General features: G+C 46.0%; 1 protein-coding gene across 3 annotated transcripts in view; it reads right to left on the reverse strand.

Annotated features, from left to right (window-relative positions):
* zeb1b (zinc finger E-box binding homeobox 1b) overlaps nt 1-19,847 on the reverse strand; it is a 253,962-nt gene that overhangs the window by 52,421 nt on the left and 181,694 nt on the right. For 2 of the 3 annotated variants that reach the window (XM_072508354.1, XM_072508353.1), the window contains exons 4-5: nt 15,724-15,909; nt 1,256-1,458 (exon numbers count right to left, since the gene is read on the reverse strand). In XM_072508354.1, coding sequence (XP_072364455.1) covers nt 1,256-1,458; nt 15,724-15,909 — 389 coding nt within the window. The remainder of the gene's footprint in view (nt 1-1,255; nt 1,459-15,723; nt 15,910-19,847) is intronic. The other variant, XM_072508355.1, reaches the window with a different exon arrangement.

Genomic DNA, 19,847 nt, shown 5'->3' on the forward strand with positions numbered 1-19,847 from the left:
AGTTGCTGGGCTTATCCTTACACCTTTTGTTGAACAAGGGTGTCCCATTGGCAATTCTCCAGTCATCTGGAACCACCTCAGAGTCGAAAGAAGACACAAACATTATGGCCAATGCTTGCGTAATTTCCATTCTCACTTCCCTCGTATCCTTGGGTGCATCTCATGCGGCATTGGTGCCTTATCAACTTTAAGAATAGAAAACCTATTCAATACCTCAACCGGGTCAATTTTAAACACTCAAATTGTCTGAACTACCTTCTCTTTTACCAGGGCCTGGGTAGGATGTTCTTCCTTGGTAAAAACAGATCATTTTTCTTGTGGATAATGTCATCTTCGAATGAAATTGTTCAGTTATTAGCAACTCTTGCAGAGGACTTTTTTTTTGACATTTATAAAAATATAAACTCATGCAGTGCAAGTAATACAATAGTGGCGGGATCGTTTCATGCAGTTTTGGAGTTTGCCAACTGTCCTGGGAACTGGATCTGGTGAATGTCATTCGTATTTAGGTACACTATGTATCTGCCCCAAGCATGAATAATTCACTCTCTCTTTGGCTGTGTTGCTATACGTTTGTGAAGGCATGATGGAAAAATAACTTACTGCTAAGATCAATAACTACTAACATTTATATAGCACCATTAATGTAGTAAAACATCGCAATACACCTCACAGGAGCATTAATCAGACAACATTTCACAGTGAAACGCAAGGCGATACTAAGCCAGGTGACTGAAAACTTTGTCATAGAAGCAGATTTTAAGCAGCAAATAGGAGGTACAGAAGCAACGGTTTAGGGAAGAGATTCCACAGCTTATATCTCAGACAGCTGAAGGCTCTAGGAGGTGATAAAGATATGCTATTCAAGAACTAAACCGCAAGGTTGAGAATTTTGATGTTCTAGGCATTGCTAAACTGGAAACCAATGTAGTTCAGTGAGCACAGTGGTTATGGGTGAGCAGGAATTGGTGCACAGTCTTGAATGAACTGAACTTGAGGGTAAAACCAACCAGGAGAGTATTTGAATATTAGAGTCTGGGAGGTAACAAAAGCATGGATGTGGGTACCAGCTGATGGGCCAAGGCAAAGATGGGCATAGGAAAATAAAACATCCCAAAGCAAATTTAAACATCTTGAGTCATGGAAGTGAAAGTGCCCATTGTCTTATCAATAAACAGGGCTAAATGAAGAAGACTGACACAGATTTTGGTTATGACAGGTACAGGAATATTATTAATTGCTTGTTTCATTCTACCTGATCTCGCCCCGACTTATGTGAAGCCATATGACGATCCAGTTGTGTCCTGTAGGCAAACGTGTAGCTGCAAAGGGAGCAGCTGAAGTTGTCTTCATTTTTTTCATGCCGATATTTAATGTGCTCTTTCAATGAAGTCAAGCGCTTGTAGCCTCTATCGCAATATGGGCAGGTAAGCAGCTGAGCAAAAGCATCAGGAGTTCCTAAAAAACATGAAAAAACATTCCTGTAAATACTCAATTTGAAACCATTCCTAAGATGGAGTTGGCTAATGTTATGTTCTCAAAGTAACTAAAATTGATTTTAAAAAGCAGACTAACCTAATCATAATTTTCCCCACCATGGTGCTGCAGATTTTGGACATATTATATATTCATTTGCTCTAATACTTGCGCAGAAGCCACCAGCAAACATGAATGGTGCCAATTTTTCTTATATTGCACAATTAAAAGTAAACCAGTGTTAGTTACATTTTAGCTTGTAGATATATTGCAAAAACACAAATTACAGCTTGTATGGCTTGTGTCCAGAGGTTGCAAATCAAAGAAGATAGGATACCTTGCATGAACTGATTGAGAGGTGTCTTTTTCTTTTGCGACAGAAATCAATTTCAGAATATTGCAGGATATACATTTCTTCATTTAAAAGGGACAAATCAGCTTCAGCCGAGTATAGTATCCACATTCAATCCGGGAGTTACAATATGTATACATAGTTATATATTTGCCTTGAACTCACTTCAGTTCAATATAGACTATTTGTTATTTATGCAAAAGTTTTGATTTTGCTGTTAAATGTCTAGTGTAGCTCCATTCTAAGCCAGGTAGAATAGTTCTTAAATTTTACAAATCAGAAAATTAAGATGTGATGTATTCATAGAAATCAGGAAGACACAAAAATCTCATTCTGAATGCAAAACCTCAGAAAGACTTTCATTTTATACATCCGATGCTCTATGGTATTGCTAACGAGAATAGGAAAGAAATATATTCCATCTTTTAGACTTTACTAAAATGAACCCCAGAAATAGCTGCAATGAACTTTTTTCACTGTAAAATAATAACTGCTTTGGATAGGCACTCCACTTTATTTAATTTTTAGCATTAATTTTCTGCTGTGCTTTGGATCTCTCCCATCTTGTATGGCAGTCTGGGGACATCCAAGACAAATGCTGAGCCTGGGAGCGTTCATGTACATTTAATTTACAGGTGTAAAAGGTAATAGATTTGATGCAATTGAGCAATATATTTAAGGAAGCACAAGGCATGGCCCAGCTACATGAAAGTACAGGTGCCCAGGATAGAGATGAACCAGAGGTTCAGCATGCTGAGTTGAATAGCGTTATTTAACTCAAAGTGTGATGTGTAAACTTGGCTTTCTGAATTAAAAACAAAATGCTGGAAATACTCAGCCGGTCAAGTAGCATCTGTGGAGAGCAACAATAGTTGACATATCAGGTCGAGGACCTTTCCTTAGCATTAGTCTGTGTGTCTCTCTCTGTCTCGGATTGCCTGCAACCACAGTATTTTGCTTTTGTATTGGTTTTCTGAATAATGTTTTGCTCATTCACAACATAACCACAATTCAATGGTTAGCACTATTGCTTTACGGCACCAGGGACCCAGGTTCAATTCCCAGCTTCGGTCATTGTCTGTGCACAGTCTGCAAGTTCTCCCCAAGTCTGCCTGGGTTTTCTCCAGGTGCTCTGGTTTCCTCCCACAAGTTCTGAAAGACGTGCTTGTTAGGTGAATTGGGCACTCGGAAGTTTCCCTCAGTGTACCCGAACAGACGCTGGAGGGTGGCGACTAGGGGATTTTCACAGTAACTTCATTGCAGCATTAATGCAAGCCTACTTGTGACACTAAGAAAGATTATTATTCTTTTCTTTATCGTAGTTATTTTGTGGATGAATGAAAGAATATCAGAATTTATTTTCCTCTGGTGCATTTTACATTTAATTTTTGGGAAGATCTTAACAGCCAAAAATGGAAAACTGAAGAAATGCTGTCTAACAGGAAGGGAGACGATGGCATGGTGGAATTATTGCTGGCCGAGTAATCTAGAACAGGGTTTTCCAAAGTGTGGGTCACGAGCAGGTGTCAGAAGGTTCGGAGTCCATGGCCTGTAAATGTTCTGTAATTCATAAGACAGACAGACCTCTATAAAAACAAGAATTTAACAAGCCAGCGACTCAACATGAAGCTCAGAGGTAACACCATTGAAAGCCACAGCCGCCAGCACTCCCCACATGTATCCTTGCATCAAGTCACCTGTCAACCCCCAAAGATTTCTCTCAGCAACTGCACTGAATTTTGGGACCAAATATTAAATTCAATGGCCAGTCGGTGGACCCACTTCATTTTTCACTCAATCACTGGTCACGGGTTTGCCTGACTGTGAGCAACTTATTCGGTCATTGACCGGTCTTTTAAAACACTCTTTGCTTAGAACACGTTGGAATAAAACAACATTTCCACAGCATATTACCTTTTCGGTGCTTTGAATGAGCTTTGTTCTATATAATTGGAAAGTCTTCTGAAAAGCAATTCCAAGTGAGCAATATATATGGGTCATGACATGAGGGTGCTGTGCAAACTCTGTGCACAAGTTCCCTGCATACTGATGATGGGAACTGATGGAGCTCGTGGTTAGCATTGGACAGAATGTTTTCAACAAGCAGGAGTTGATGTTGAACTGGTTTGTAAAAACTGGAACACTGCAAAATCTAAGACTGATATGGGGAAAGGAATATCATTGTAGCACGCTGGGGACCTGAATCTTTGATTTTGAAAAGGCGAATGCTCTCATGTTCCAGTTTGAGCCAGGGGTTGGATGGCGTGGGGCCAGAGGCATCGGGCGGAGGGGCCAAATCCTTAATGGAGAAAATACCCAGCAAGAAGCTGCTCCTCTGCTTCCTGGGAGTCTTTGTCTGTTATTTTTATTTCAATGTTTCACAGGAGGCAATGTAAGTACTCGGAGCCCAAGACAGAGAGCCACATGGTGAAAATCGGACATTCATTGACCATATACAGAATGTCCTTCTCAGAGGATTAATAATTTATTAACGCGGAATACCTCCAATATCGCCCATGAGATACTCTGGACAGTGAATTTTCATAAATAGGAGGTCATCACAGGCATGTCTGATCCTGTCCTCACTTAATGCTGACATAAATGATTGCACCAGGGTTTACTGGATAGTGATTAAGAACAGGGAAACTAGATGATTTTCTTTCCCTCCCTTGCCTGGACCAAGAAAACTTTAGTGTCCCAAACACTGCCTTGACTCAGGATAGACTGGGTAAGCAAACATGGTGTGGGTCACTAAGGTCAGCCGGCAAAAGTGGTCCCGGGGAAAAGAAGTTTGAAAAACGCTCATCTAGAGAGCCAGGTTAATGCTCTGGGAAACTGGGTTCAAATCCTACCATGGCAGCTGGATGGAATTTGAAGTCAATAAAAAAAATTCCGGAATTAAAGGTCCAATTAAACCATGGTTAATTGTTGTAAAAGCCCATCTGGTTCACTACTGCCCTTTGGGGAAGGAAATCTGCCACCCTTACCTGGTCTGGCTTACAAGCGACTCCAGACTCACAGCATTGTGGTTGATTCTTAAATGACCTCTCAAGGACAATTAACAATGGGCAATAAATCCACATCCCATAAATGAATTAAAAAATGATGGCAAATAATCAAAAGAAAAATCACAATTCTGACCAATGGTGAGGAAAATCATGTCTTATATAGTTAAAGTTCATATATCTATTTGTACTGTACTGTCAAATATCGCTGGTATACAAAAACATTAGATGGCAAGGTGCTAGTTTAAAAAAATTTACAAGCTACATAGCGTATTCTTACATTGAACATGAACTATGTGACAACAACTTGTACTTGTCGCAATGTGCTTTTGAGTTGTAAGTAACTAAATATAAACAACTGGAATAACAAAAAGTAGAAGTAAATACATAGAAAATGGCAGCAAAAAGGTGGCCATTCAGCCTTTCAAGCCTGCTCACCATTCATTATAATCATGGCGGATCATCCAACTCAATAGCCTGATCTAGCCTTCCCCCATATCCTTTGATCGCTTTACCCAAGTGCTACACCTAACTGCTTCTTGAAAACATACAATGTTTTGGTTTCAACTACTGTCCGTGACAGCAAATTCCACAGGTTGACCACTCTCTGGGTGAAGAAATTTCTCTGTCCTAAATGATCTAACCCATATCCTCAGAACATGACCCCTGGTTCTGGGAACATCCTTCTTGCATCAGTGCTGATTGTAAGACAGATTGAGGATAATGGTTTCTGAAAGCCTTTGAGAGCAATATGGCAGTGCAGAAGGGTTGAGGGAGAGTGTTCCAGAGTGCAGAGCCAGAATAGCTGCAGGTCCTGCCACTGAATGTTGAACAAGAGTGTGATCCAAAGGGGGTAGGAATAACATTAAAAACTTACCTTTACAGCTGCAGGAAGTCGGCCGTGGGGATTTCTGGGAAGATTTGTTAGTACCTGTATATAAGTTGGGCGGTTGCTAAACCAGAGACACTACACTTGTCGTGTCACCCACCCTTCCACCTCCTCTAACCTAAGGGGTTGAGTGATTATCAGGTGAGCTCTTCCTATCTTTTTCTTGCTTTATCTAGAGGGGATGGCAGGGAAGGCAGTACAATGTTCCTCCTGCAGAATGTTTGAGGTGTGGGATGCCGCCAGTGTCCCTGCTGATTTCATCTGTGGGAAGTGCAGCCATCTCCAGCTCCTCAGAAACCGTTAGGGAACTGGAGCTGGATGAACTTCGGATCATTCGGGAGGCAGATGTGGTTATAGATAGTAGCTTCAGGGATGTAGTAACTCCGAAGAATAAAGATAGATGGGTGACGGTGAGAGGGGCTTGGAGGAAGCAGTCAGTACAGGGATCCCCTGTGGTCGTTCCCCTTAGTAACAAGTATACTGCTTTGGATACTGTTGGGGGGGATGACTTACCAGGGGTAAGCCATGGGGTACAGGTCTCTGGCACAGAGTCTGTCCCTGTTGCTCAGAAGGGAAGGGGGGAAGAAGTAGAGCATTAGTCATTGGAGACTCCATAGTTAGGGGGATAGACAGGAGATTCTGTGGGAACGAAAGAGACTCGCGGTTGGCGTGTTGCCTCCCAGATGCCAGGATCCGCGATGTCTCGGATCATGTTTTCGGGATCCTTAAGGGGGAGGGGGGAGCAGCCCCAAGTCGTGGTCCACATAGGTACCAATGACACAGGTAGGAAAAGGGATAGGGATGTAAGGCAGAACTTCAGGGAGCTAGGGTGGAAACTTAGATCGAGGACAGAGTTGTTATCTCTGGGTTGTTACCTGTGCCACGTGCTAGCGAGACGAGGAATAGGGAGAGAGAGCAGTTGAACACGTGGCTACAGGGATGGTGCAGGAGGGAGGGTTTCAGATTCCTGGATAATTGGGGCTCATTCTGGGGTAGGTGGGACCTCTACAAACGGGGTGGTCTACACCTGGACCTGAGGGGTACCAATATCCTGGGGGGGATATTTGCTAATGCTCTTCGGGAGGGTTTAAACTAGATCAGCAGGGGTTTGGGAACCTGAATTGTAGCTCCAGTATACAGGAGGTTGAGAGTAGTGAGGTCATGAGTAAGGTTTCAAAGTTGCAGGAGTGCATCGGCAGGCAGGAAGGTGGTTTAAAGTGTGTCTACTTCAATGCCAGGAGCACCCGGAATAAGGTGGGTGAACTTGCGGCATGGGTTGGTACCTGGGACTTCGATGTGGTGGCCATCTCGGAGACATGGATAGAGCAGGGACAGGAATGGTTGTTGCAGGTGCCGGGGTTTAGATATTTCAGTAAGCTCAGGGAAGGTGGTAAAAGAGAGGGAGGGGTGGCATTGTTAGTCAAGGACAGTATTACGGTGACTGAAAGAACGTTTGATGAGGACTCGTCTACTGAGGTAGCATGGGCTGAGGTTAGAAACAGGAAAGGTGAGGTCACCCTGTTAGGGCTTTTCTATAGGCCTCCGAAAAGTCCCAGAGATGTAGAGGAAAGGATTGCAAAGATGATTCTGGATAGGAGCGTAAGTAACAGGGTAGTTGTTATGGGGGACTTTAACTTTCCAAATATTGACTGGAAACGCTATAGTTCGAGTACTTTAGATGGGTCCGTTTTTGTCCAATGTGTGCAGGAGGGTTTCCTGACGCAGTATGTAGATAGGCCAACGAGAGGAGAGGCCATATTGGATTTGGTACTGGGTAATGAACCAGGACAGGTGTTAGATTTGGAGGTAGGTGAGCACTTTGGTGATAGTGACCACAATTCGATTAAGTTTACTTTAGTGATGGAAAGGGATAGGTATATACTGCAGGGCAAGAGTTATATCTGGGGGAAAGGCAATTATGATGCGATGAGGCAAGACTTAGGATGCATCAGATGGAGAGGAAAACTGCAGGGGATGGGCACAATGGAAATATGGAGCTTGTTCAAGGAACAGCTACTGCGTGTCCTTGATAAGTATGTACCTGTCAGGCAGGCAGGAAGTGGTCGAGCGAGGGAACCGTGGTTTACTAAAGCAGTTGAAACACTTGTCAAGAGGAAGAAGGAGGCTTATGTAAAGATGAGACGTGAAGGTTCAGTTTGGGCGCTCGAGAGTTACAAGTTAGTTAGGAAGGACCTAAAGAGAGAGCTAAGAAGAGGCAGGAGGGGACATGAGAAGTCTTTGGCAGGTAGGATCAAGGATAACCCTAAAGCTTTCCATAGATATGTCAGGAATAAAAGAATGACTAGGGTAAGAGTAGGGCCAGTAACGGGAAGTTGTGCGTGTAGTCCGAGGAGATAGGAGAGGTGCTAAATGAATATTTTTCGTCAGTATTCACACAGGAAAAGGACAATGTTGTCGAGGAGAATACTGAGATACAGGCTACTAGACTAGAAGGGCTTGAGGTTCATAAGGAGGAGGTGTTAGCAATTCTGGAAAGTGTGAAAATAGATAAGTCCCCTGGGCCGGATGGGATTTATCCTAGGATTCTCTGGGAAGCTAGGGAGGAGATTGCAGAGCGTTTGGCTTTGATCTTTAAGTCATCTTTGTCTACAGGAATAGTGCCAGAAGACTGGAGGATAGCAAATGTTGTCCCCTTGTTCAAGAAGGGGAGTAGAGACAACCCCGGTAACTAAAGACCCGTGAGTCTTACTTCTGTTGTGGACAAAGTCTTGGAAAGGTATATAAGAGATAGGATGTATAATCATCTGGAAAGGAATAATTTGATTAGAGATAGTCAACACGGTTTTGTGAAGGGTAGGTCGTGCCTCATAAACCTTATTGAGTTCTTTGAGAAGGTGACCAAACAGGTGGATGAGGGTAAAGCAGTTGATGTGGTGTATATGGATTTCAGTAAAGGTTCCCCACGGTAAGCTATTGCAGAAAATACAGAGGCATGGGATTCAGGGTGATTTAGCAGTTTGGATCAGAAATTGGCTAGCTGGAAGAAGACAAAGGGTGGTGGGAAATGTTCAGACTGGAGTCCAGTTACTAGTGGTGTACCATAAGGATCTGTTTTGGGGCCACTGCTGTTTGTCATGGGTGAGTAAATTGAGGCATACAAGAAGGATGGGTGAGTAAATTTGCAGATGACACCAAAGTCAGTGGAGTTGTGGACAGTGCGGAAGGATGTTACAAGTTACAGAGGGATATAGATAAGCTGCAGAGCTGGGCGGAGAGGTGGTAAATGGAATTTGATGCAGAAAAGTGTGAGGTGATCCATTTTGGAAGGAATAACAGGAAGACAGAGTACTGGGCTAATGGTAAGATTCTTGGTAGTGTGGATGAGCAGAGAGATCTCGGTGTCCATGTACATAGATCCCTGAAAATTGCCACCCAGGTTGAGAGGGTTGTTAAGAAGGCGTACGGGGACTTCCGGGTGCGGCGATGACCAGCTAAGTCGCACGTTTCGGCACCTCCCGTTTTAACGGACTTTTGGGCTCTTATCGGGAGCCACAACGGCAATTTTCGAAGGCTAAACCCACCTGTGAGGCGACATAGAAGGGAGTCCCCCCGGATGTGAATGGACAGAAGAGATAATAGTGGCCAGATTGCAGAGGATCCTCTGGAGCAGCGGCAAAGAAGGGAAGTGAGAAGCAAGATGGCGGTGGAGGGAGGCCAGTTGGTATGGGGCCTGGAACAGCAGGAGTTCCTCCGGCGATGTGTGGAGGAGCTCAATAAGGAGGTGCTGGCGCCGATGCGGCAGGCGATTGAGGGGTTAAAGGAGGCGCAGAAGACCCAAGAGATGGAGCTCCGTGGAGTGAAGGCAAAAGCTGCCGAAAATGAGGACGAGATACAGGGCTTGGTGGTGAAGACGGAGACGTACGAGGCACTGCATAAGAGGTGTATGGAGAGACTAGAAGCCCTGGAAAATAGCTCGAGGAGGAAGAACTTAAGAATCTTGGGTCTTCCCGAAGGGGCAGAGGGAGCCGACGTTGGGGCATATGTGAGCACGATGCTTCATACCTTAATGGGAGCTGAGGCCCCGACGGGCCCCCTGGAAGTGGAGGGAGCGTATCGAGTCCTCGTGAGAAGACCAAAGGCAGGAGAAATACCTCGAGCAATAGTGGTGAGGTTCCACCGCTACAAAGACAGGGAGATGGTCCTGAGATGGGTGAAAAAGACACGGAGCAGCAGGTGGGAGAACACGGTGATCCGCGTGTATCAGGATTGGAGTGCGGAGGTGGTGAGAAGGAGGGCGAGTTTCAATCGGGCCAAGGCGGTGCTCAACAAGAGGAAAGTGAAGTTCGGAATGTTGCAGCCGGCAAGACTGTGGGTTACATACCAGGATAAACACCACTACTTCGAGACGGCAGAAGAGGCGTGGACATTTATTGAAGAGAAGTTGGACTAGATTGGAGAAAGAGTGTTTGAAATGAAGTAGTGAGGTGGTGGTAAGGGACTGTGAATCAGATGGGGGAAAATGTGGGCGCCGGTGGGGAAGGGGAGGGGGAAGGAGAGAGGGAGCTGCGCCATCAGGGGCGGGGCCGAGAGGGAAGCCGGGCTCTGTTCCCACGCTATGGAAATTGTGGCGGGAAAAGGGGGCGCAGGAAGGAGGGGGCCTCACATAGTGGGAGGCTAAGGATAAACGGGGGAAGCCGAGGTCAGCCAGAGTTTGCTGACTTCCGGAAGAAATATGGGGGGAGCAACTAAGCTAGAGAGGGATCTAGCGGGGGGGGGGGGGTTAACTGGGTTGCTGCTGCTAAGGGGAAGGGGGAGCTGTTACGGGATGGGATGGTCGGGACGGGAGGGCGCCGTCGGGGGGATAAGCGGGTGCGTGGGAACCGGGTGAGGAGCTGGTCTAAAAAAGGGGATGGCTAGTCGACGAGGGGGGGGGGGTAAAGAGCCCCCCAACCCGGTTGATCACGTGGAACGTGAGAGGGTTGAATGGGCCGATTAAGAGGGCAAGGGTACTTGCGCACCTAAAGAAGCTAAAGGCAGACGTGGTCATGCTTCAGGAGACGCACCTGAAACTGGCGGATCAGGTCAGATTAAGAAAAGGATGGGTGGGACAGGTATTCCACTCGGGCTTGGATGCAAAAAATAGAGGGGTGGCAATACTGGTGGGGAAACGGGTATTGTTTGAGGCGAAGACCATAGTGGCAGACAGTGGGGGTAGATACGTGATGGTGAGTGGCAGATTGCAAGGTGAGCCGGTGGTGCTGGTGAATGTTTCTGCCCCGAACTGGGATGACGTGAACTTTATGAAGCGTATGTTGGGGCGCATCCCGGACCTGGAGATGGGAAAGTTGGTAATGGGGGGGGGGGGGGGGGGAAACTTCAACACGGTGCTGGACCCAGGGCTGGACCAGTCCAGATCTAGGACCGGGAGGAGGCCGGCAGCGGCCAAGGTGCTAAAGGGATTTATGGAGCAGATGGGAGGAGTGGAACCCTGGAGATTTACTGGGCCAAGGAGTAAAGAGTTTTCCTTCTTCTCCCATGTCCACAAAGTGTACTCCCGGATAGACTTCTTTGTCCTGGGAAGGGCGCTGATCCCGAAGGTGGCAGGAACGGAGTATTCGGCTATAGCCATTTCAGATCATGCCCCACATTGGGTAGATCTGGAAGTAGGAGAGGAAAAGGAACAGCGCCCACTCTGGAGATTAGATATGGGACTGTTGGCGGACGAGGGGGTATGTGTAAGGGTGTGGGGATGTATTGAAAGGTACCTAGAGATTAATAATGACGGAGAGGTCCAGGTGGGAGTGGTCTGGGAGGCGCTGAAGGCGGTGGTTAGAGGGGAGCTGATCTCCATAAGGGCCCATAAGGGGGAAACAAGAGGGTAAAGAAAGGGAGAGATTGTTGAGGGAGATTTTGAGGGTGGATAGGCAATATGCGGAGGCTCCAGATGAAGGGCTATACAGGGAAAGACGGAGATTGCACACGGACTTTGACTTGTTGACCACGGGTAAGGCGGAGGCACAATGGAGGGAGGCACAGGGAGTGCAGTATGAGTACGGAGAGAAGGCGAGCCGGCTGCTGGCCCAACAACTTAGGAAGAGGGGGGGGGCGAGAGAGATCGGAGGGGTTAGAGACGAGGAGGGAACGATGGAACGGGGAGCGGAGAGGGGTGTTTAAGGTATTTTACGAGAGGCTATATAAGGCTCAACCCCCGGAAGGGAAAGAGGGAATGATGCGTTTCCTAGACCAGCTGGAGTTCCCGAAGGTTGAGGAACAGGAGATGACAGGACTGGGAGCGCAGATTGAGGTGGAGGAGGTGGTAAAAGGAATTGGGAACATGCAGGCAGGGAAGGCCCCGGGACCGGATGGGTTCCCGGTGGAATTCTATAGGAAATACGTGGACCTTCTGGCCCCACTTCTGACGAGAACCTTTAATGAGGCTAGGGAAAGGGGGACACTACCCCCGACGATGTCGGAGGCGACGATATCGCTGATCCTGAAAAGAGACAAAGACCCGCTGCAGTGCGGGTCATACAGGCCTATTTCCCTCTTGAACGGAGATGCCAAGCTTTTGGCCAAGGTGATGGCGACGAGGATAGAGGACTGTGTCCCTGGGGTGGTGCATGATGATCAAACGGGGTTTGTTAAAGGGAGGCAATTGAATGCTAATATACGGAGGCTGCTGGGGGTGATGATGATGCCCCCACCGGAGGGGCAGGCGGAGATAGTGGTGGCGATGGATGCAGAGAAAGCAATTGATAGAGTGGAGTGGGACTACCTGTGGGAAGTACTGAGGAGATTTGGATTTGGAGAGGGTTTCATTAGATGGGTTCAGCTCCTGTACAGGGCCACGGTGGCAAGTGTGATTACAAATAGGCAACGATCTGACCACCTCCGACTATATAGGGGTACAAGAAGGGATGTCCCCTGTCCCCGTTACTGTTTGCGTTGGCAATTGAGCCACTGGCCATAGCGCTGAGGGGCTCTAGGAAGTGGAGGGGGGTACTTAGAGGAAGAGAAGAGCATCAGATATATATACACGCGGATGATTTGTTGTTGTATGTCGTGGACCCAGTGGAGGGGATGCCTGAGATAACGCAGACACTCGGGGAGTTTGGAGAATTTTCAGGATATAAATTGAATATGGGGAAGAGTGAACTGTTTGTGATGCACCCCGGGGAACAGGGCAGGGGAATAGACGATTTACCGTTGAGGAGGGTAACAAGGGATTTCCGGTATTTAGGGATCCAGGTGGCCAGGAACTGGGGAACCTTGCATAAGCTTAACTTGGCACGACTGGTAGAGCAGATGGAAGAGGACTTTAGGAGGTGGGACATGGCGCCCCTGTCATTGGCGGGCAGGGTGCAGGCAGTTAAAATGGTGGTCCTTCCGAGGTTTCTTTTTGTGTTCCAGTGCCTCCCTGTACTGATTACAAAGGCCTTTTTTAAGAAGGTGGACAAGAGTAATATGAGCTTTGTGTGGGCTGGAAAGACCCCAAGAGTAAAGAGGGGGTTCCTGCAGCGCAGTAGGGACAGAGGGGGACTGGCACTGCCGAGTCTAAGTGATTATTATTGGGCCGCCAACGTGTCAATGATATGTAAGTGGATGAGGGAAGGGGAAGGAGCGGCGTGGAAAAGACTGGAGATGGCGTTCTGTAGGGGAACTAGTCTAAAAGCACTGGCGACGGCACCGTTACCGTTCTCCCCGAAAAAATACACCACAAACCCAGTGGTGGTGGCAACTCTGAAAATTTGGGGGCAGTGGAGACGACACAAGGGAGTGACGGGTGCCTCAGTGTGGGTTGCCACCTGGGAATGCATTTCGCTATATGCAAGTGAGGGCATTTGTGAGGCAACAGGTGAGGGAATTTCCGCAGCTCCCGGCGCAAGAGATCCAGGACAGAGTGATTTTGGGGGCATGGGTGGGTGATGGTAGGGTGTCAGATATATATATAGGGAAATGAGAGACGAGGGGGAGACGATGGTAGAGGAGCTGAAGGGAAAATGGAAGGAGGAGCTGGGGGAAGAGATTGAGGAGGGGCTGTGGGCAGATGCCCTAAGTAGGGTAAACTCTTCGTCCTCGTGTGCCAGACTCAGCCTGATACAATTCAAGGTTCTACACAGGGCGCATATGACTGGAGCAAGGCTGAGTAGATTTTTTGGAGTGGAGGATAGGTGCGGGAGATGCGCGGGAAGCCCGGCGAACCACACCCACATGGTTTGGTCATGTCCGGTATTGCATGGGTTCTGGGTGGGTGTGGCAAAAGTGATTTCAAAGGTGGTGGGGGTCCGGGTCGAACCAGGCTGGGGGTTGGCTATATTTGGGGTTGCAGATGAGCCGGGAGTGCAGGAGGCGAGAGAGGCCGATGTTTTGGCCTTTGCGTCCCTAGTAGCCCGGCGAAGGATTCTACTTATGTGGAAAGAAGCTAAGCCCCCGGGTGTGGAAGCCTGGATCAATGACATGGCAGGGTTCATAAAATTGGAGCGGATAAAGTACGCACTAAGAGGTTCGGCTCAAGGGTTCACCAGGCGGTGGCAACCGTTCCTCGACTATCTCGCAGAGCGATAAGGGAAAATAGGAAAGGTAGCAGCAGCAACCCAGGGGGGGGCTCATTTGGGTCCTCAGGGGTTTTATATGTGTGTTTATATATTAGTTATTTATATTAGATGTTACGAAGTTACTATTTTAGTTACTATTTCTGTTCTTTCTTATTTTGTTGCCGTTAGTTAGCATATTATTTTTTTTTTTTAAACGATCAATGTTTATATTATTACAAAGTTGTAAAATGGGAAATTTTTGTTTGATCGAAAAACTTTAATAAAATATATTTATTTAAAAAAAGAAGGCGTACGGTGTGTTAGCTTTTATTGGTAGAGGGATTGAGTTTCGGAGCCATGAGATCATGTTGCTGCTGTACAAAACTCTGGTGCGGCCGCATTTGGAGTATTGCATGCAATTCTGGTCGCCGCATTATAGGAAGGACGTGGAAGCATTGGAAAGGGTGCAGAGGAGATTTACCAGAATGTTGCCTGGTATGGAGGGAAGATCTTATGAGGGAAGGCTGAGGGACTTGAGGCTGTTTTCATTAGAGCGAAGAAGGTTAAGAGGTGACTTAATTGAGGCATACAAGATGATCAGAAGATTGGATAGGGTGGACAGTGAGAGCCTTTTTCCTCGGATGGTGATGCCTAGCATGAGGGGACATAGCTTTAAATTGAGGGGAGATAGATATAGGACAGATGTCAGAGGTAGGTTCTTTACTCAGAGAGTAGTAAGGGTGTGGAATGCTCTGCCTGCAACAGTAGTGGACTCGCCAACATTAAGGGCATTCAAATGGTCATTGGATAGACATATGGACGATAAGGGAATAGTGAAGATGGGCTTTAGAGTGGTGTCACAGGTCGGCGCAACATTGAGTGCCGAAGGGCCTGTACTGCGCTGTAATGTTCTATCAGGTTTCAAAGTTAAGAGTGGCTAGTTATCAATAATACAACTCCTGTCCAGGATGTCAAACACAGTCAGTTTCTTCATTGCTAAATTTATCTCGTCTTCAAATAGAATCATACAGTGCAGAAGGAGCTTATTAGCCCATCGTGTCTGCACCTCCGAAAGAGCACCCTACCCAAGTCCACTTCCCTGTCCTATCCCCATAACCTAACCTGCACATCCCTGGACACTAAGGGGCAATTTAGCTTGGCCAATCCACCTAACCTGCACATTTTCGGACTGTGGGAAGAAACCAGAGCACTCGGAGGAAATCCACGCAGACACAGGGAGAGCCTGCAAAGTCCACATAGTCACCCAAGGCTGTGAGGCACCAGGTAAATAATCATACGTAGCTTATCAACTTATATGCGCATACAGTGGTGGTAACATCATTCATTCTGTGCAGGATTTGGCTATTTATTTTATTGCATTGCAGTTTTGAATAATCATGGGCCACGCGAACTTAAAAATAAACTGCAACAAATCTTTTTGAAGGTGTTCCAAGTCATTTTCTAAGAAACTTCAGGCTTGATAGTTTATTTTTTTTAATGTGTTACCGTTTTCTTCTTGTCCACCAGCTTCTGGTGTGGCTCGTCTATGCTGTTCCTCTGGTGCTTCAGGGAAAATGACAGCAGTGTTTCCTTGATGAAGGTATTCTTGCACGTTTGGATCATGACTTTGCTCATTTCCTACAGAATTATGGAAGCAGTTCTCTCCATCGGAATCACAGCCTTCTTCATTGACTATTGAAAAATATTCTAAGTTATTGAACAGCATAGTTCCAAAACAAAATAATTTTACAAATCTTTTTGAAGTTCTTCTATACGAATATGAAGTTTCAAAATTATATTTAGTTATATTATAATTCACACTTGGCAGATATTTTAGGTTGAATGATCTACTTTTATGCATAAAAGTTTACGATTTAGGAATTAAAAGAGTTTGGTTTGAATTGATACATGTCTAAAAGCTTAGCCGAGCAGTAACATTCTTGCTTTGTTGTTTCAAACCCAATTCAAGAATGTAAGCATATTATCTTACATTTTAAAAAAATATATAAATTTAGAGTACCCAATTCATTTTTTCCAATTAAGGGGCAATTTAGTGTGGCCAATTCACCCACCCTGCACATCTTTGGGTTGTCGGGGTGAAACCCACGCAAACACGGGGAGAATGTGCAAACGCCATACGGATACTGACCCAGAGCCGGGATCGAACCTGGGACCGCGGCGCCGTGAGGCAGCAGTGCTACCCACTGTGCCACCCGTTATTATCTTACATAATAGATAAGATAGGAGGCCAGGGTTTTTCCAAAATGCAGGTCGTGACCCAAGGGTGGATGGTGGAGCGATCAGACATGGCATTCCCACGTGGTTTCAATTGCAGAAGTGCCCAATGAGCGCTTCTGGCATTTAAATTGAGAATGGTGGCCGCTGATCGCTTTTAAATGCGAACAAAGTGAGGCTGTGTGCAGATATCCGAATGTCTTCCTGCAGTGAGGTCATTGTGTCCTGCACGTACACTTGTCATCAAAACACCCTGTATGTAGGTGCTTTTGGCGTGAAAACACGGAGGCAAACATCTTCCATTTTCTAGCTACCAGCAAGCAACGCAAGAGGATTGCGAAGGTGAATAGTTTTGTTACAAGAAAGAGATGGCCAGAGACACACATAGGCAGTGTACCTCCAGGCCAGGATCTTGCATCTGAATCTGCTGGAGAGCTGCGCAGGAGAGTCCAGGGCAGGGCAGGGCAGAGCAGTGCTAGTGTTGCTCTGTACAGAGCTCCAGGGCCTCTGTTTAACAGCCTACAAAGAAACAACTTCGGCACATAGGTGATTTCTTGAGATATGATTTTGTCAATTGTGCCAATGCAAATAAAGATACAAAGCCCATGGGCGGGATTCTCCCATTCGGTGGCAGAGTGTCCACGCCGTCGCATTTCACTACGGCGTAAACAGGCCACTGGGAGTACCGATTCTGGCCCCTACAGGGGGCCAGCACGGCGCTGGAGCGGTTCACGCCGCTCCAGCCTCCCATCCCGGGGCGCCGCGGGATCCACGCATGCGCAGTGCCGCCGGCGCCAACCCGCGCATGCCAGTGGCCTCCCTCAACGCGCCGGCCCTGACGCAACATGGCGCGGGAGCTCAGGGGCATGCGCGGAAGTAAATGGGCCCAAGGAGCGAGAGGTCGGCCCGCCCATCGGTGGTGTGGGAAACATTCCTGAGGTTGAGACCCCAGCGTCAGTTAATACCTTATACCTGACTCCAAATTAAAAGACCAAGCTGGTGTACCGGTCCTGTAACGCACATTAAAAACACGCTAAAAGTTCATCAGGCGGTCAGCATTCTGAAGTAGCATCTCCCAGGAGTATATAGTGTTGAGTAAAACAAGCATTTTATTGTTATTGCCTTTCACAATAACCTGCATGTGTGATGTTGGATTTTCCATTCTCACAAAGGAACTGGCTGAACGCTGCACTTGATATGGACACTGCCTTCTCCTCCTGTGAATCTGATCATAAGGACCAAGCAGGCTCACCTTTCACATTAAAGGTAAGCGAACGTGACGTGTGTCACCAAGGGCAGCCAGTGTGGGAACTGAAGGTCGGCAGATTGGCAAAAGTGAGCCCAGGGAAAATAAGTTTGAAAAACACTGATCTAGGCGATGCTTAAGTGCAGTTACAAGGAGAACATTGCAATGCTGAAGGTGCAATCGTCAGCTGAAATATTAAACTTGGGTCTCCCCTGCCATGTTCTGTTAGATGTTGAAGTAGTGGGACTACACTGAAAAGCTCTCGTGATGTTTCAACTTCCTTTGACCAGGTCACTATTTAAATCCAAATCTTTTTTTCCAAAAGAACCAGTATAGCAGCAATACAATGCATTATCAAGTTTTGCAATGCAGTTACAGGGACTATATGTGCACTGCTCAAATTTTCAGTAGAATACCTTCACCATGTTTATTGTTTGCAACAAAAAAAAGGAAGCTGAGATATTTTTGGATTTTAGTTAATTTGTTCTTCATAGCAAGGATTTGGGAAAGAGCTTTGTTCAAGTATTAAGCATCTGAGCAAGGTTGATTTTTGTTTTAAAAAGCCACAAGATGCAAGCAATGACAATGTGCATTTACGCCAAATGAGTCAGCTTGTGGAATCTTGCAGTTCACCGCTTATTTCAAACGGCTGTCAGGGTAAATTATTTCATCCCAGGGCTGTTAAGGCAGGATGTACAATATTCATTTTTTCGAGTAGCAGATGACATTTTACTTAAACCTGAATCCAGAACGGAGGAAGGTTGCATTATCGGGCAAGTTACAGAAAGAGAATTGTGCACCACTGAAACGGCCATGTTGTTTGGTCAGTGAAAAATACTTTGCACACAATGAGAGTCTTGACTAAGTACAAAAGCTAAACTGGATTTATAACAATTTCTATGCGTTCGAAAGAAAAAGAAAAAATAACGGTTTAACCCCTTGAGCTGAGGGAGGTTTGAAGGTGATATGAAGCAATCCTGAGGCAAAAGGGAAACAGGCAGCAAGTCCCTTCACTCCTGGTGACTGCACCAACAGCAACAAAAATTTTAAAATTCTTTAACTTTTTTCCCTCCCTCTAGTGAGATGCTGAAAAATTGGAAGAGCAAAATACTGTGGATACTGAAAATCTGAAATGAAAACAGAAAATGCTGGAAAACTCAGCAGGTTTTCAGTCATATTGGACTCTGTTTCTCTCTCCACAGATACTGGCAGACTTGCTGAGTTTTCCCAGCATTTTTATTGCTGAAAAATTGCCTTGTGAATCCAGTTTAATTTCTTCCAAATGTGTGGCAAGATGGCAAATTCAGTGACATATAACTGTCCTTGAGAAAGGTCAGATGACTTCCGTCTTAAACAAAATAAAGTAGAAATATTTAAATCACAAGGTGAGCAACAGATTAGGTCGATACTGTTAGACCACACTGAATTTTAACTTCTCCAGTGTATGGGATAAGTGGCAAGTCATAACAAGTTTAATTCCAATGTCTTATTTTAACATAATTGATGGACAACCCACCCGATCACATTGGGAAACGGACAGCATACCTTTTTTCTGTGCCACTTCTGGAGGACCTTACAAAATCTATTTAAGGTTGCATTCCCTGAAGCTCAATTTCAATGTTGAAAAGGTGCCCCAAGATTTCTAATGCCTCCCGAAACAAATGGAAAGACTGTTGTTCTCTAGAAAATCTTCAGGGCCACTACCTAGCAGAGCTGAACAAATGTGGCCGACAGGGTCAGTTTCTGCATTCTCACTCTCAGAATCTGGCTTCAGTGTAAGAAGGGTTTGAATTACCTCTCCAAAACAGCAAGGCCCATCACTGTCAACAGCACACTCCCTACCATTCTCAACAATTCCCTCCACTCCATCACATCCTTCAGCATCTAATCACAAGGACAGACTCTTAACTCTCATTCTTAACTTGCTCACCTCTTCCTGAACTCAAACCACTCATGAAGAGTATTCTGTTCACACATTTCACCACTTGCAAAAACACCAACTATTCCTTTCTCATCACACATTTGCTATTACATTCATCATCTCCCCATTGTGCTTGTCTCAACACATCCATTAAAATCCCACACACCTCCACTGATATTCTGAACAGACCCTTTTTGTCGGGAGATGACCAAGGCTGGTGGAGAAGTT

Source organism: Scyliorhinus torazame, chromosome 6 (assembly GCF_047496885.1).
Source record: "Scyliorhinus torazame isolate Kashiwa2021f chromosome 6, sScyTor2.1, whole genome shotgun sequence".
Taxonomy (NCBI): Eukaryota; Metazoa; Chordata; class Chondrichthyes; order Carcharhiniformes; family Scyliorhinidae; genus Scyliorhinus; species Scyliorhinus torazame.